The following is a 19,435-nucleotide window of genomic DNA, read 5'->3' on the forward strand; positions in this document are numbered from 1 at the left end:
CGTATTAAAAAACAAACAAAAAAAGCCTTCTTTACCTAATAATAGTATTTCAATATTATTATTTAAACACTTTTTAGCATAAAAACACGTCAAGAACAGGATAGGACTACCTTGTCTCTAGCCTATAGTCATTCTTGAATTAAAAATTGCAGAGAGGACTAAGTTCAAAATAATGAAGTTGTTCAAAGGGAGACTCTGATCAAGTATCTTATCTTAAACATTACTAGAACAATACAGAAAGACCAACCAGAACCAGAGACGAGCATTCTTGCCTGGCTGAGAACACAATCATACTGTACAATGGCACAATCAAAAAAAATGGGAAGAACAAATACATCAAACACTTCCTTGTAAAGCTGTATTGCAGCCTTGACAGTCACACAGTGAAAACTGGACAAATTTTTGGAGGTCACCTTACAACACAGAGGTGACAAAATGTCAGAGTCCCAGACAGTGGTACTCACACAAAGGAAATCAAAATTGCCAATTACCACATTTTCACTTGCTATTCTTTTTTGGACTTCACTATGTTTAATACTTGTCACGTGCGGCACTATAGTGACCGCATGGGAAGTGAATGAGTATCCCTAGAAAATTTTTAAGACAGACATAAAGAAAATATGGTAAACTGAGATGAGTACTTTATAAATACCTTTGGTGGTGCTGCTTAGTTTCACCCTCTTGCGCTTTCCCACACCTTGGCTACCATCCTGGTCCTCCTGGGGTAGGGGAAGAGTTTAAAAAATTCATAATCTTATACTTAGAATCTTATTGCCAAGAGATGGTATGCTCTCAACATTCTGGTTTAACTACCAAGCTAAAACAAAAAAGCCCTGAATACACTATCTTACCAGAAAAATACTTTTACTGTTTACAGGAGCCATGGACTGTGTGCAACTATTTGGAAAAAAAATTAAATTTTTATTTGCCTTTCCCCCCCCCCCCTACAGGCAACATTATCATCTGCAAGGTCAGACATATTCATGTCTTTCATTAATTTTGTAAGGTTACTTGCTTTGATTTCTGAAACTGATTGCTACAAAAATGTTTAATACTACAAAATTTCTAACTGTTGCACATCCAAGGTTTTCCCTTGTCCACCTGTAGCGTTTGTGTTTTTTTGTTTCCTAAAAAAAAATCAGCCAACATATTGTATATCTAAGTTGACAACACAATTAACTAGACATTTTCTAATCAATGTAAATTTTTGATGCAAGAATAAAGTACTTTTGACACCTTAAGGAGGCCAATTCTAATTGCTTTCTCCCTACAGAATAATGGAAACACTTTACACAAGCACTTGTCATCTGAAGCTTCCAAGGCACTCCACAAACAAAATAGCAAAAGTTCAAAAATGTAATGCAAGTTAAAAACATCTCCACCATCACTTCACATAATCTAACACAAGGTGTTAAAAAAGCATGTAACATTACAGAACTACATTCAATGCTGCATGGATCTTTACTAACAATGGTAGTCCTAATGAAACTGTGGAAGTAAAGTTCCTTTTTAAAATAAAGAGCTAATGAGTCATAATTAATACAGATATCTACAGTTAAAAGTAAGTAATCAATATCCTTCTCCAAGGATATGGCAAATGCCATGTTTTATTTCCAAACTTCACCTAAATGACAGAGAACCCAAACCTGAAGAAGTTACTATCCTTTCTTGGGGAGAAAGATTATTCATATTTTATGTCTAAGGACTGACCAAAAGTATGGGGTGAATAAAAGGTCTGAATTTTCCTATCCTTTCATTATCTCCATCTTAAAATTCATTTTAAGATGGACACACATTTGAACACTTAGACCACAAGACTGTGGTCCTTGTGAACACAGGCTACTTTGGTACTTCAATTGGGAATGAGTCAGTCAGTTCTCTGGATGCTGCCACTGCCCACTTCCCCATCAGACGAGCCAAATACTCTCAAGAAAAAAAATCAGACTTGCTAGGATGTTACTATGCACTGCAGGACTCTGCAATTTAAGATGTAGATTTTTTTTTCCCACCCTGAAAAAAGCATCAGTGAAAAAAGTTAATTTTTTATTTTATAATCTTAATTGCGTTCTGCTTGACAAATATGAATTGCTGAAAAGAAAGTCCAGTCCTTTCATCCAAAAGTCGAAACAGACTGTGCAGGTGTAAGGCTGAAATGCTTATTAGAAAAATGATGTTGCTAGAGAAATGAGGAAAAAGTGGTCTTGCTTTATGACTTCTCTTCCTCTCCTCTGTTACTCCCATGTCAGCTAAGAAGGTATTTACAGGGTTTTTTAATGCCTTATTGTACTTAGAGCAGAATAAAACTATGTTATAATTAAGAAACGTGGCAAGAGTATACTTTTAACTGGATTTTCTTCCTCTGGTATTTAAGAGGAATCTCAAAAGGTAACTAATGTTCTTACCAAGGCCTTACGGCAGCATTGTTTCCCAGATGGAACGCTAGATTAGAAAATTTACATGGACTACAAATTAGAGCAGCACTTCTGCAGGGAACTAAACACCTTGAAAAGTTTTGCACAGCTCAGTATTTAGTTTCACTTCTACAACAGTAGACAGTTCTAAGATAAAAATTAATCTGAAGGACAGCTGTTATTTCTCATGTTTTCCTTTGTGCAAAAGGAGAAAAAAGGCCCTGTCTAAACCTGTCCTCCTATTTAAGATGTTATTTTCCAAGGAATCAAATAAAATGCAGTCCATGAATGCTTTTACCACACTGAGGAATAAATGTTCTTATATTAGATATCTCTTTACATTATTTAAAGTTTGTTATGTTACCCTACCAAAATGGCTGCTAAGGCTTACTTTCTTCATTAAATTACACTTATTTATTACAGCTCAACCTAAAATGAGATTTTTCTCCTTTTTATTCCCACTCCATGTGTTTGTTAAGTAAGGTCAAATCTACACTTGGGAATTAATCTACAGGGAAATTCTCACTGCTGCTGTCTCCAGTTCAGCTGGATTCTCAAGTGCCAAAAACTGCTAACACCATTCACAGCATTACATGTTCTAAGTTTGCTTTAATCAAGCCCAATTTACTTGATAGTGACTTTTCAAATATCTACACAGGTTTCTTCTACATTACATGCATAAATTAAACTGAAACAGTGTTAGCAAAAATAAGGATTGGTCCTTTGTAAATCAAAGGCATGAGATCTACTCCTTTATATCTCCATTTTTCCTAATTATTAAAATGGGGATAATATATATGGCAGATAGAAGAGCTAAGGTTTGTGGGATTTGGCTGCAAGCATTCTCTCCATTTAATATTCTGTTACAGTTCATTATAGTCTTTAAAAACAGTCTCACCTCATCTGAAGAATCCCCTTGTCCTGATGCTGCTGTAGCACCTGCTAAACCTTGTGAAATAAAAAATTCAGAGATTCTTTTCATAAATCTTATACTGAAAAGACAGTATTTTACAATCCTTCATGAGCGAGTATGAAATAAAAAACTACATTAATCTTTTTTTAAAAGATACATAGCAGTGAACTGAGAAGTTGGAGTAAGATTTCCAAGCAATACAAAATCAGGGATTTGCAAGTACATTCCACTGCAGAACCTCAACATACCGTGTTAATGGAGACACGTTCTTTCAGAAATTGGAAAAAAAAATGGCCTTCAGTGATCAAAAAAAAAAAAATCCACAGCACCTTTATAAGAATAGGTGGTTTAACTTAGTTGCAATGACAAAATTCCACTATGAGCAATTTCATCTTGCCTACTCAAATTCCACTAATGCTATGGCTGGAAAAATGGTGCTTAGTGTATTAGCAACAAAAAGTTAGCATGTTTAGCTTTGTTGGTAGAAATAAAATGAGTCCTGTAATTTGGTAGTGCAAATAACAGGTGATTTCTTAAGCTTCATTAAGATTTGGTGTTTTTAAAAATAAACCTAAAGAAGATTTTATATTAAAACCATCAATAATCAAGTCTTCTCTTAAAATATATCTCTACACAAACCTTGAACAGCTAATGTACTAGTTCCAGCTCCTTGCTCCTGCATACCACATGCAATTTTATCCTCGGGAAATGCCAGTCCAGAGCCTTTCAAGGCAATGAGGTACTTTTCGTGACTTTTCTTTGTACATGCATTCTCTCCAACACCTTAAATACACACATAAAACAGCATTAAAGCACATCAGCAGATACTTGGTTCATATACTTCATATTCTATATGAGCAATCTAAAAAATGGCCCACAATGTTTTAATAAGCTGTACAATTATGCAACATAGAAGCTAAAAAATTTTTCCAACTGATGAAAGCCAAAAGGTGGGTAACTCTTAGTTTTTCCCCTCCAAAACACTGTTGTCTTCTAAATTATGTACTCTATTTGTATTTTACCAGCACTCCCACCATTAACAGTATAGAACAAAAAAGCATGCCTTTTGATATTTCAAAACAGTTGGTTTTCAACAGAAAGGAGAGGGACCAATGGAAAAAAAAAACAACAACAAAATAATGCAGTAATGGTAATAGAGCATGTATAATTTCTAATATTGGAAATTTTTCTTCCAAGTTCAAGTTTTGACAGCTGCAATTAATGGAGGCTATTCGTAAAGATGTTGTAATTTCAACTGCTTGATGAAGCAAAGTCACACTGCATACTCAGGAGATAAAATTTTCCACAAAGCAACGGACTAAAAAACCTAACACATTTGTTATATAAGGAAAAAACAAACTTTGAAGAAGCAAATTCTATCAAGTGTTTGAGGGAAAAAGAAGATGAAAAGACGAGCATCTTTGTAGCTGTGCACCTTTTGCTTTCAAAGTCAGAAGGGCAGGTTTTGCTTTAAAATCCCTTTCTTTGCTTTCCCCACCCAGAAACTGTACCTACTGAGACACACATATTCTCCATTCCTAGACTCCAGATAAGAATGCCTTACTTTCCCTTCCCTTTCCACCTTCCTATATCAGGAAATCCATCACACATAGGAAAAGTCATTAAATTAGTCTCATTCAAATATTATTCAACAGGAGAGAATAAGAGGAAGGAAAGAATAAAGAACTACACCTGTGGCAGCTTTACTAAGTACTTCTCCTTTCACATAAAGATTTGGAGATTGCCTGTTCTTCAACTTGCTGCTGCCCGAGCCAGTTATGGCAACTTAAAACTAGAGTAATTATTATTTGTTCCATAACTACGCAAAGGACTCTTAAAAGACACTTTCAAATCACAAGAAAATAACATGGAGTTAATTTATAATAGGTGGTTTGGGGTCTGCAGTGACTGCCCAACATTTTCAGATTCACTGTGATTTGGTACAGAATGGAATAAATGGTTAATGTTTAAAAAAAAAAGAAGCTGGAAAGGGCTTTGCACAGAAGTGCAGGACAGACAGTGGCCTTTTGCCATTCAGGTCTCCTTCAGTAGCCTCTGTGAGAGCAGACCCCAAAATAAGTTAGACATATTCCACTGTGAATAACCTTGGTACGCCTAATTTGGAGGTACTAAGAGATCGTGTTCACTTCACTTAGAAGAGAATGGATTTCTTATAAAAACTTTTTTGTAAGGATATTTCTTTATACAGTTATTTGGGACACAGATCAGAGGTTTGCTCTTACAGGTCTTAATAACAAATGTTCTTAGTCTCTCCTGAAGCCCACCCTCGTATCAACAACAAAATATCCTTAACAATATGTTTTTCTGTGTCTTGAGAAGTCAATAAAAACATGCAGAAATTGAAGTGATAAACAAAATTTAAACCCTCAATTCTTCATAGTTTGAAAATTTAATTATTAGAAATAACACAAACATACCAGAGCTAAGATCTTTGTAGAACTGTTGGCTAGTCAAAACCTGGGTAAGAACCGATCTCATTGCTCCTCCCATTTTGGTCAAGTCTTCTAGAAAGGAAACATGAGGCTCCAAAACCTGGAGGATTTTATGAAGGTCTTTCTCTGATGGTAGATCAAGAGCTGAAAACCACATAACAAGAACTTTTGGTGTAGATGCAATGTAATTTAGCCAAGACCTTCACATGCAGAACAGTTACGACCACCACAAATGGAAATAATTTATATGTTCATAATGCTCTAGAATTCACACAAGTTTCAAATTATACCTGATTTCATTTTCTGGAAGATCTCAACACAATGACAGGTAACCCTTAACACATATTTAAGCTCTCCAGAAGACAATAAAACCAAATTGCATAACCAGGCAGTAATTTTGTTAGGAAGAGAAGTATAAAATACAATGACATAAACCATTTATGTACTGTGTCTTCACAGACTGCAAAGCAACAGATAACAGCATGGTAAAATATGCTAGATACATGCAAATTTAAAACATACCAGGCTCATTATATCCCTCTCTTAAGTGCTGAATAAGACTAAAGATGAACTGTGGAAGAACTAATTCTGACATCATCAACAAGTCTTTTGGGACACATGGAACATTTGAATTTGATTTAATCCGGTGTCTTTTACAAAACCTATAAAACAGATGAGAAAAATGTTAGCCAAGCACAGCTCAGCAGTTTTAACATATACTAAGAACACCATTACTTTTTCCATTTTTCAGAGCTTATATGCTTTTACATTAGAGGTGGTGTGGAAATGGTATTCTGAAATTCCAGCTACTATGTTCAAACCCATTTTGATTCTGAGGCCAGTGAATTATAAAGGTGCCAGTTTTTTCTCCTCTTCTCAAAGTTCACATATCTAACATTCCAGTTTTTTCCTATATATGTTAGAAGCATCTTCATTGAACAGTTAAAACAACATTAAATTTCCTCTCCTTTCTGTGTAATACTTAGGGGCTGAACCAATTCTTCAATTCAGATAACGACTTTTTTTAATGTCTTTTGACATTAATAAAAACAACTTCCAAAGGCATAAGACTTTGCAGGGTTGGTAACTAAGATTTGAAGGGTGATGGAAACACCCTGCAAAAACTGTGTAAATTGTTCATTTATAAAGAAAATATTTACTGTCTGGAGAATTCCTGCATGGTAGTAGCTGAGGTTTGGCTAATGCACAATGACATGACATTGAGCCAAACCCCATTAGAGCAGACAGAATGATTTCCCACTGACTTAACATGAGCCTAACTCCAGAGAGACTGAATACTTCTCAGCTCTCAACCTATTTTTAGAAAAGACATTTACCAGCATCAAAGAGTTATTTACCCATGTCAAAAAAGACACTAACAAAGAAGAGCGTAAAAATACATCATCCAAGACTAAACTTTAGTGAAAAGATTCACTAGATTTTACCACTAATTTTTCAACACAAAAATTCAGAAATGAATACAGTTTTGTTTGAATATGAAAACTGTTTCCTAGAACTATTAATGTCTTCACTTTATTTGCAATGCCACATTTTCCATAATTTCCAGCCTGCTACTTCCTACAGCGTAAGCCTTTCTTCTTTGAGGACCACTGAAGAATCACCTTCAAGAGAAGAACGAAATAGAAGAAAGCGACAAAGCAAGGATATGAATTTAGGATGTAAGCAAATAAGACAGAAAAAAACGAGGATACAAGTTCTGCAATTAAGATGGCAATTCACAAGAATGGCTAGCAAATTCCCAAAACTAAAGATTAAGAGCCTCTCCTTTGCTCTTTCACATTAGAAACTACACTTTTATTAAGAAAAGGTACAGAAGGACAGTACTAGCCAGTTGATTTGCAGTTCATATATCCTGGGGGGGCAAAGGGCCTGACAGAGCTCAGTGATGACTGAAAACTTTCTGTTAATTAATACCCAAATGGATGGTGTTCACTTTCGTCTTCCACTTTTCAAATTACATTCACAGAAGTTACAAAAAGTATTTACTTTTTCCCTTTGGTCATTCATTTTTGTCTCATCAACATCCAGAACCCTGAACTGCTATAAATTGTTAACATGGCTTGATCTATGCTGTGATATGGTACTTCGTATCTTAAAAGTTATTGGTTTCTCTTTCACCACCCTCCTTATAAGCAGAGATCAAAAGTAAATAACAACTTAAAGACATACAGGAAGGAATTACTATGCAGTGTGTTCTAAAATTTTTTACTGCCCACAAACCCCCACATATCTTTCTGTCAAAAGATGTTTTCACTCGTTACAACTGCAAGCTAAGGGAGCCACTGTAACAAAACACACAGATAAAGTAATTCTGAACCCCAGCTTCTGCTAAGCACAAGGCTTCCTTCCACAGAAAACAAGCAGCTCTGCTCTCCATGAAGTCGATGTAAACATGCCAGTTCTGAATCAGTCCATGAATTATCTCAAATGTTACATATCCTGAAAGTTATGAAATGTCCTCTCTTGAGATTCCCAAGAAAGCACTACCGAATTATAAAGTGTGCTATTATTGCTATATTAATACAGATTCTGTAAAAATCAAGAAAGAACCCAAATTCAATTCACTGTAAGGAAAAGTTCTTTCACTGTCACATGCACAAACTACAGCAGGTCCAAACAGGGAACAATTTCTAGATAACAGGCCCTAAACCTTAAATTAGGGATACAAATATCATTTTACAGGAAGAACCATATTCTGTTTTTATGGTTCAAAGGCTGCAGTAATAAAGTACTATTAATAATAAAAGCTCTATTGCCTTTACAGAGTGTTATTAACCAAACTGCCAGATAATGACTGGAAAGTCTTCAGAGTAAGGACAACAGGTGTTTTAGCCAAAAAAAAGAGACAGAACGCCAAGCTGTGTGAAGGAAGAAACAAGTTGAGACTTCTTATACATGTCAAAAGAGACCTGTGACAAACTTCTCGATGGGTTACATGATCACTGGACAAAGCTATTCCATAATCCTTACACTTCTAAAAGAACTCCCTTATCACAACATCAGTTAAAGAATTGTACATCGACATAAATGTACATTTCAAAACGCTTCGAGACTATCAAAATAGGACTATTTCAATAGGCAACAAAAAGGAACATTTCCCAAATCTCTCCTGGTACCATCAAGCCTCAGAAATCCACCACTTGGAGCAGGTAGAAATGTAATGAAAAGTGGATATTATCGAGATAAGAAATACATTTTCTCTGAAGAAGCTCAAAAATAAAAACAACAATGGAGAGGAAGACTGACTAGGTAACTGACAGATCACCTTGATCTAAGCTTTTTGACTTGATTTCAACATTGTAAAATACTTCTTTTCCAACAAGCCTGTCACTTTTATTTAATCTTTTAGTAGTTCATGTTTCTTGCGTTAAATACTCTTCTCAGATTCAAAAGTATATTCTGGGTTTGGTTTTCTATGCATTGTCCTACCCTAGAAATCACTTTTTCACAAAAAGATAAGGCTAATTTTAGCAAAAGGAAAGAATAAACAGTAACTTACAATTAAATAAAAACTGAGCTTTAACAAAGAACGTTGTCCACATGACTTCAAATATAATTCTGAAATTTCTTATGCTGCATTAATCTTATTTGTAAAATGTAGAATATAATTTATTATTAACATAAGCAGCATTAATATTTTCTGAATAACCTTCATGTCAGACTTTCCAGATTCATATATGTTCTTTCCTACTACTTCCATCTTTAATAATTCTACTGCAAATTTCTAAAATGTATTTTATTAGTGTCTTCAGGTAAAAAACTCCTTCCCTTTAGGCTACAGTTGCACAACCTAGTCGAACTAGGTCAGTCCTGCCACCATTCTGTCATCATCCCTCTTATTTGTTCCAGCACTGGCACTTGACTGATCCTATGTTAAACCAGCTCAGAAGCTAAGCTAGCAGAAGTTATTTACCTTTAAAAATATATAAATAAATCCATTGGGCCAGTTTAAATCCACTAACACTCAAAGACCTGTCTCCTTGAAAATCACACTGAAATGCCCAGATCACTGTGGCATCACCCCCTTTCCTTGTTCACCTGTCAAGGGAGCAAAACACAGAACAAAATAAGCCAAAACCCCAAACACGGCAGAGAAGGAAAATGCCATCCTTGCCAACCAGCGCATCAGCTGGATACAAAGCTTACTGTGAAGCCAACTCCTCAGCTTCAAAGGAGAGTTTTTAAACTTCCCAGTTATCACAACAGCTGATAAATGCCTTCAGTACCAGCCAGACCACACCTTTACAGCTTTTGAACATTTGATCAGTCCTTCATCCACTACATCCCACAGCGTCTCAAGTTTCAGTTGCACTCCAGAAACTTGACACAAGTTCGTGCACACATAGAGGGACTATTTTTACCCTCACTTTTCTCTTGCTATTTTGGCCCCTGCCTCCCCATGTTTAAAAGTCATTTGTTTTAAACTGGATTATAAGACTGTCAAAAGAAAGCATCCCTTTTTCACAGATCTTAAAGAGTGTTACGGCACTAGGAGTACCTGAGTCCTGACAGAAGCTTTTAGGAACAAGGATCTGGGACCTAATGACAGGAGCTCTACTTGAGGTAAAGCTCTACTTGATTCTTCAATTCAGGAACAATAAGTCATACTCAAACTGAGCTTTTACTTAAGATATAATACACATTGCATACTGTATACCACATGACAGTCATCACATAATGTTTCACAAAGTACTCAAATGAAAGAAATTTTGCAAATAAGAATTTAACACACACTTTTAAAAAAGACTGGATTCTATCCCCACTGTAAAACTAATGAGCAAATACTATTCTTACATACTCTGAATCTACAATATAGATGTAAGATGCAAAATATATTGAGTGCTACAATTGCCTCTCAGAGCTCTTATGAACTGATTTTTTCATTCTTTACATAATGGTAGAGTTTTTAAATTTTTTTTTGTGCTTTTGCAGTTCACATATTGAAACAAATCTTAATTCAGAAATTAATTCAAAACAAAACTTGAATAAACAGGATTAGAAAATTACCTTGATTAAAAAAGGCTTTTATATGCTTTACGTGAATCCACTGTCCCTAATAACAGCAAACACAATGGTAACTGAAGAAATGCAGAGAAATGAACCTACTGTTCCTATTAAGTCTAGCATGTTTCCCCCACACACCCTAGTAATTAAATTTCATTTGTTAAATTCCTTTCAGCAGTCAAACAGGCTTCCAAAAGTGAATCAATGTGGTACTGACTTCAAGGCCCAAGGAATGATAGCTCTTCCACTCTATATGAAAGCTGCAAGCTATGGAGGAGTTCATAGACAAAGCCGAATACTCGCATTTCTGCTATTAGGGACTCTGACAAGAAGCAAAGCCAACTGAAAAGATGTCAGACTAATCCTTCCAACGAGAAAATCTCCAAAGCAGAGACACTAGAGTCAATGGTGGAGGACAACGAAACACAGCAGAAGAATTAATGGCATCTCTAGAAAAAACAAACAAGAACACCTTTAAAGGACCTCTTTCCAGGCTTTAATCCTTCACGACAAAGCTGGTTAGCCAGTGTAGAAATCACAGATTAGACTCTTAGAAGGTATTCCAATCCTTGCAGAACAGCAGGAAGAGAGGCAGTGAATCACCAGAAGCTCCCTTGGTGCTCAGGGCTACACTGAGCAAAGCAAGCACTCCAGTGCAAAGGAAAAGCAGGCAAAGCTGCTCAGCAGAATAGCATTTCTATTATTCTCTGTTAGCTCTCAGACGTAAATATCTGGTACAGTAGATAAAACTGCCAGTTTCGTAAGTATACAGGTACCCACAATCAATCAGAAACAGGAGATTTGGCAGTTTCAATCATAAGGAAAAACAGAGTGAGAATGAGAAGGAATGGACTTCTGAGAGCTGAAGCTGAGCCTGTGTTTGAATGGACCCACCAAGTTGTTAACTTTGAGCATTCTGACAGACAATAGAACAATTCAAGAGAGGAACACAGTCTTCTGCTGCAAAAATATTATCTTCAGAGAAAGGGTGAATGCTCTGGAATATAATTACTGCACCATAATTGCATCTAAGTACAGCTTACATTTACCTAGTCTGATCGAAAAGCCTCAATCTAAACACAATTTGAAATATATTTGTACAGTAACAGACACACAGGTAGTTAACTTACAAATATAATACCCAGTCTCTTTGGTACAGGTTTTTCAAACATCACAATGATTGTAAAGTGAAGCCCTTAGAAGTTAAAAGGGCCTCAGTTATCCTGTTAATGGCAATATAAAGATTCTTTAAATTATCTTAATTTATCCATTTGCATGTAAAAATACAGTCTTCAACAGGAACTGCAGCCTTTTCAGTTGAGAAAAAAACCAGTACTTAAAGGACCGGTTAAATTTAGTATTTCACTGTATTGAAGAAGGCATTGACAAGAACACTCCTAAAACTCAACTTTAAAAAGTAATCTTTATAAAAGTTAACATTTAAAAAAGCACACAAGAAGAATATTTACATTCAAAATTCTTTTGAAGTGGAGTCTAAAGGTATCATCTTCCAACACACACACACCCCCAAACATGGACGTAAAGATAGAAGAATTAAGATACAATCTACATTCTAATTCCGGATGCTTAACAAATATTTTTAGGATCTGATTTTTCAGAGTTCTTAGTCTTACATAGCATTCACAAAGCAGAATTCCCAGCTGACTTCAGAAGAAGGTCTGAGAGACAAGTAGATCAGCAAATAGAATATTTTGTCCAGAGCCTTCATTAGAGTTATGTTTGCTTGGCCCTCCATCTTCCCAAACCATTATAAGTTCACATACAGTCTCCCTGACCAGTTGCTTTCAGAGTCCCATCAATTATCTACCTTGAAGTACGTAGACAGTACATCTTCTATTTAAAGAACAAAAATCAAGTTTTTAAAATAGAGTTAACAAAAAAACTTTCTGGCCAAGAAAATTTTCCCAAGAAAATTTAAACAGGTCAAACATATGGCATGTAGTATCTTGACCCAAATACTTCATCTGATAAAGTTCTAAGTGACTGTACAGTGCTAGACAAACATAAAAATAACCTTAATTTCTTCAGGATTTGAGTAAGACCTGTGAATTTTAGTAAAAGATATCAACTTAAGCTGAAGATACCACTTTGGTCAGGCCTCAAACAGACAAGGTGCATATAAAAGTAATTTGCAGTTTTCTTAGAAAGTTAAATGTCTGTGTTTTTCAAGCCAGAGCTATTATCAGTGCAGGCACTGTGCAGAAACAAAGAGGTGCATCCTGATGAAGGCAACTGAGTTTATTATTTAGTCCTTGTTACTGTAATAGCTATTAATTCAATGTAAAGAAAAGTCATCCTATTGTTTTCAAAGCTTACTACCAGAACCGTCTACAGAGGAGGGCACGAAAATACTGTTATTTAAAATCACCTGCAGTTGTCAGATACCATTCCAGGATTTTTTTAATATAAAATTCCTTATATTCTACAAGTGATAAGGAAGCATGGCCTAAAATCTGAATCAACCTACATTGTCATTAAGAAAGATCTAAAAGACAATAGTTCTTTAGGAATGTGTTCCCTAAACATAGATCCAAAATCATGTTTGTTCCATTGCCAAAAAATCCATTGACAGCTCTATATAGGTCAGATACATAGCAGACAAATAACTCCACCCTTACATAGCAAACTTGGCTGATAGGTTCACAAAAGGAGCTTTAGAAGTTGGTGGGATCAAAGCAAAGGAACTGAAAATCAACACTGGTTAGCCCAAATCTAAACAACACTGTTTCAGAGACCTCTAAAACACTATCTCTTCTTAAACTGAATATATACCAAGGCAAATAACAAAGCAATAGACAAGTCACACAATAAATAAGCCATTTTTGGGCAAGGCAAGATACACAGTTGTCATATCTTGTGAGCTCAGCCTTCACATACTGTTGCGTTTTTCAAATCAGGTTGGCCCTATCAGCAAAATCTTTGGGTAAAACCACCATTTATTTCAAGTTTGTTCAGTAACTAACACAGCAATATTTCAGGCTTCTAAATATTTATAATTCTGTATATTGATACATTTGAGCATCTTATTGATGACTTCCAAACAACTGCACATTATTCCAGAAGCATGTATAAAGTACACATCATCTTAGTCAGGCAGTAATACAAAATTAGCACTTGGCTGTTAACCATCTGGAATACAACAACTAATTTAGAGGTTGATGTAGTCCTAATTAAGAGACATTCTTAAAAGAAATCAAGTCAGGCAGGTTTGTGAGCTGACTGAATAACATGATGGACTTAATCTATATGTTGATCTGAAATCTCTTTTGCTTTCCAAGGATATGATCTAACACGAAGCACTACAAAAACTACTGAATTTTACTGTGGCATCCTCAGCAGCAATACAAAATATTGACCTTTATGTGTGGGGGAGACATAAGGGAGGACAGAGGGAATCAATTATCTATAAATGCCTAGTAACTTGAAATGCTGTGGTCAGTGTTAATCTCAGTACAAATTCCTGTACTTTGCATATGGATCATCATTGAGGAGTTTTTGTTCTGAAGATCACATCCACCAGAAGTTTCATGACCATGGATTTATCCAGACTCTCATGCCAAGCTAATAGCCAGTACACCTCAGACTTCTCCTCAGTCCTTCCCTGGTAGCCCAAAAGACTTCAAAGGCTGAAAAACTGCATGGAGTTGACAGAGATCCTAAAAAATGCCATTTGTACCAGCTCAACAATCCCAAACACAGATATTTTTATGTAGTTTCATAAAGCTCAGAGGCTAAACTCCTTGGCTACTTGTATGGTCTCAGCCTGTTGATAAAGCAACTATTTCGGGAACTTCTTGAAGAAAGTTCCAAAAGAGCACCCTTCCCTCTTGGCAGCTGCAATACCAAACCTAGCCTGGGTCCCAGAGAACTGAAACCTTCCTGTCTATTGCTAAACACCACGATTTGATAGAGTCACACTGGAAGGGACAAGCTGAAGCAGCAGCATGCTATATGTATGCTAAACAGGTGATTCACTGTTGCAAGACACTCCATAAAATAACCACATAATCCACTTCATGCCAGTAAAATTACCTGTATGTCCCTGAACTCAGCCACAAGCAGATCTAACTTCTTTGATCTTAAGTGGATCACACTGATACAATTCGAGATGATAAGAGAGGCTTTTCCTGATGAACATGCACAGAATGCATCCAAAGGTAACTAGTAATAATAGCTTTCTCAACAAAAAGCTTGCATTTATCATCACTCTATTTGTTAAAGTTTTCACAAGTCTAGAATATGAAAATGGTCCTTTACTCTTACTTAGCAACGGAAAGTAAAAGAAATAGAATATAATCTCCCATAGCTCCCAGTCAGCACAGCAAGGCCAAGGCCATGAAGTAACTCTGAAAACGGATAAGGAATCAAGTCAGAAGACGGGAAAGAATTATATGGGGACAGAGTGGCAAAGGATCATTAATTTAGGTATCTACAATTCAGAATTTAAATTTAACTAAAACTATTCAGTAATACTTGCTAGGTGCAAACATTTTAATGCACTGAAAAAACAGAGCCAATTCTAAATAAATTAAAGCAGAAAAAAACCAAGCAGGCTAGAAACTAAGAATATACTTCTCATTTTTGGCAGCAAGAGGAGGTAAAGAGAATTGTCCAGCTTTTTCATAAGGGATTGCAGTAGACCCAACAGATACATCAGTCCTCAAGGGAGACATAATGAAGAAAACAAATATGAGAGAGAGAAGTCTGATCTAGTGTGTAGCTCCAACAGATCTCCATGAAACCTGCACTGATTCACACCCTTAAGACACAGAGCTAAACTGAAAGATAAGTAGGGATCATTAGAGACAGGACTGCAGAAAGTTCACAGCTGGGTACATGAGGGTGCTTTTGAACACAGGGCATACACCATCCATCTACAACAATTACCTTTCTCATAACTATAGGACTTTTCACTTGATAAAGAAACAGCCCACTGTTGCAAGTGGAAATTGATAATGCTTAGTGCCTTTGATATAAGTCATAAGAGAAGGCAACACTCTGTGTCAATGGAGCCAATGGTTGCCATAGCTACCATGAAATACACAGCAAACATCAATGCAAAAGCCTGGTTAATGAAATTCTTAACCTGGCTTTTTGGCCTTCAGGATATGCAACCCTTGATGGAGATATTATTCTTGTTGCACTGTAATGCAGCACTAAAACATCTGCTTCCCACATGATTAATTTAACAAATAAGTCAACACACAGCGAGGCATACTCTGAAACAGGACACGGGGGAATGCAATAGCCCAAGTGTAGAGGCTCTAGTATATCAAGTTATTGTCTCCAGACTTAAAGGGGAATCAGAACAAGACAGCCATAGAAATAGGATGGTACTCATCAATGACAGATTATTGACTAGTTACACTCTTATTATAACCATATGGAATAGTGCTTTCTTCAAGCTCATTTCATAAACTGTCACGTTTCATTATAACACAAGACCATCTACCAATCAAAACCACTCCAGTCTGAATTTTCCCCTGTCCAACCGCATGGAGTTTTCTTTCTCCAACATATGAACTCACTTGAACTATGAACATATGTCCACTATGAATGCTTTAGAACTGAAGATTTTGCCTTCTTCAGAACATTATTAATTATCTCTGAAGGAGCTGCTAAATTTCATTTGCAAATAGCTAGATACCATATGGCAGACAACTACGAACTATTTTCACCTACTGACACATCGATAGATCTTAAAATCTATTCAACCTTGCCTCAGCTAGAGTTTTTAATACTTTAAGAAGTAGTCACATTTACAAACTTGGATATTTTCTAATGTCTACTTTACATTCTAGTAGATCAGATCAACTGCAATTAACTCAATCATCAAAAACACTGAAATTTGCATGAAAATCAAAAGGTTCAAAACTGTGACAATCTGATTTTTCTAAGTCAAGTGAGTATTACACAAGGTACCTAAAGCAAATCAACATCCATCTATTATGCTATATTCCAGCCTCTTTTTATAAAATTATCAGAAACAAAAAACTAACGCTCAGTTATCTCTAAAAAGCAAATTATATATTTAATTAGTAGTACAAGATTAAAACACACATCCTCCTACTCCAGACCAAACCATCTCTCGATTTACATTAGCCACCCTAAAGGAAATGAGATGATACTCCAGATTCTAAACTGGAGAGATTTCCTTTGTAGCAGAGCAGTTAACTAAGACTTCTTCAGAAGTGGTTTTTGAGATGCACCAAATAAATAAACTCTGAACATGGAAACCAGATAACAAGAACCAAGAGAAACAAAATATGTTACTATAATATTCGTATACAGTATCTACACAAAATTTTATCTGAGCAGACAGATGGTAGATAAAGTTCATAAGTAGGCTCCACATTTGATTCCCTTGCTATTAATAGAAGCCTAGGCTGTAGTGGCCAAGGTTATATCGGGCTAGACACACTCCAGTTTCCTGAGTCTACCATGAAGGCCTCCCAGCTTTAACAGGCAAAGCATTACCTTCGTAATTGTGCAGTTGATTTGTATACACAAAGTTAAATCACCTTATCTAAACATGCTGCATTAAAGTAATTCAAGTCAATAGGTAAAACTCTGAGTGTGTTTGCATACAATGTTTTTACATTGGTTTAAGCTTAATTTACTTTGTCTTGCACAGCAAACAAAGCTTCTAGTTCACTTAACTGCAATAACATCAATTCTTATCATCATAAGCAGAAGCGACCTTATGTTAAATGCAGACACTCCATATGCTGTCCTGTATTGTCCTCCTTATATGTCCATGAGAACTGGAAAATCTACTGTTCAATGCCAACTGTTGTTTCTGAACAAATACCATGTAATTCTTTATTTTTAATGATCAAAACTCCTGAAGAGAGCTACTTCACACACAAGACAATTTACTCTCAAATTCTACCATCAAAGGTAATAAGTAGGGTAAATAGAAACAAGGAGAATATCCGTACTCCCTCAGGGTTTGCATCTGTTTACACTGCAAATTTAAGCATTTTTTATTTCTTCTTTATTAAACCATCTTTCTTCAAGAAGAAAACTGTTTAAAATAAGAAAAGTCAACTCTGAAAGCTATAAACTCCAGGATGAAAGCAGTATCAGAAGATATTTTTAATATTCACCCTAAAGTAGTTCAATTTGTCTGTGCTCTATTAAAATCCTGCCACTAAGAGGAGCCCTAAGTCTATTCCACAATGAACAGTGGAAGAAGTGACATTAAATTTTTTTCCTACTTCTCAAGATCAAGGGGAACTGTTACTTCAGTGATACTGAGGAAAACAGAATCACCAGAAGTTGAAAAAGAACCCACGAAGAAAGAATAATTTCAGCAGTAGCCACTCAAAACCACCAAAGATTAATGAAAACAAAAGAAGGAAAAAAATTGTTCCACTGGAGGAAGTCTATCAGTAAGAAAAGACTCCATCAACAAGGAAGAATGAATAAATTATGACGGCAGACAGTCTGAGGAAAAAAAGGGGAAAAAACAAAGAACGAAGCCACCTCAAGGCCTAGAGCAGGAGAATGGTGACTACAGATACAAAGAACTGGAGCCAAGACAACAACATTCAAAGAACAGAAAAAAAGAATTAATGAAATCTCTAAGCAGAAATGCAAAAATAGAAGGAATCTTAAGGTGCTGATTGAGTGACACAGAATTATACACTGTAAATTTGAACAAGAAAATAAACAAGGAAAATGTTTTAATATTTCTGTATGTTCCTAAAGCTTTCTGCTAGGTGTGCTACAACTCAGGATTCAAGAGCATGCCATCTCACTCCAGCTAAAACAGTCAAGACAGAGACTATTCTAGAAAGCTAGTTAGAAGAGAGGCCTCAGTCAAGCACTCTAAAGTGTCATTTAGTAAAGTGTTTAGCTCTCTGGTGAATGAACAGGAACACAGGGAGCTCCAAAAAGACACTCAGTTGTGAAATTTGAAGTTAACTGGCTAGGTATCACCTTCACCCAGTAACTGGTTGACTGATCTTTCCTTTTACCATTGAGTACAAAGCGAACAAAGGAGGGTTTAATGAAGTACCACATTCCTCTTCTTCTAACCAGGCACTTCAGTCTTGTCTCCAGTAGGTCTGCATGCTTACACAAAAAGAAAGACCTCTGACTTCCACGAAATCCTGCCTTTGTTGTACTCAACCAAGCATTACCAAATTTCTCGATTTAAAGCTAAGGTGGTAAGATGAACTGTAGACTGGGAAATCAGACAAAAATGGCTCCCTGTTACTCAATCTGTTCACTTTGGCTTATCTGCTCACATGATGTCCCAAAGTATTTTGACACACTCCACGGCTGGCCGTGCTAGGCCAAGGCTGCTAGCTGGAAGCTGACAGGTACTGCCTCCCATGCACTCCGCCTTATCAACTTTCCTGGAGGCAGACGCTCGGTGCAAGGGCAACGAGATTCGCGTGAGCGTCCTAAAAAAGGCGCACATACATCAACAAGGCCACCTCGCCGAACCGCGGCCGGCGGGAGGGAAGGCGGGGCGGACCCCCCGCTCGGCCCGCCGTGGTCCGACCCGCAGCCAGGGAGGGCGAGAGGCGGCCCAGGAGGCAGCAGGTGCCCCCCTTCCCTTACCGCCCTCCCGCAGGGCGGCTCCGGGCACGGCTCCACCG

At 36.5% G+C, this 19,435-nt stretch overlaps 1 protein-coding gene across 6 annotated transcripts in view; it reads right to left on the minus strand.

Moving 5' to 3' along the window:
* The window catches only part of UBR3 (ubiquitin protein ligase E3 component n-recognin 3), a 102,417-nt gene that overhangs the window by 81,826 nt on the left and 1,156 nt on the right, over window positions 1–19,435 (minus strand). For 4 of the 6 annotated variants that reach the window (XM_064660897.1, XM_064660896.1, XM_064660895.1 and 1 more), the window contains exons 2-6: window positions 6,300–6,439; window positions 5,763–5,921; window positions 3,964–4,107; window positions 3,310–3,359; window positions 653–719 (exon numbers count right to left, since the gene is read on the minus strand). In XM_064660897.1, coding sequence (XP_064516967.1) covers window positions 653–719; window positions 3,310–3,359; window positions 3,964–4,107; window positions 5,763–5,921; window positions 6,300–6,439 — 560 coding nt within the window. Of the gene's footprint in view, window positions 1–652; window positions 720–3,309; window positions 3,360–3,963; window positions 4,108–5,762; window positions 5,922–6,299; window positions 6,440–19,078; window positions 19,270–19,435 lie in introns of those variants that run through there. The other 2 variants (XM_064660899.1, XM_064660898.1) reach the window with 2 other exon arrangements.

The sequence above is a fragment of the Pseudopipra pipra genome, chromosome 7 (genome assembly GCF_036250125.1).
Source record: "Pseudopipra pipra isolate bDixPip1 chromosome 7, bDixPip1.hap1, whole genome shotgun sequence".
Taxonomy (NCBI): Eukaryota; Metazoa; Chordata; class Aves; order Passeriformes; family Pipridae; genus Pseudopipra; species Pseudopipra pipra.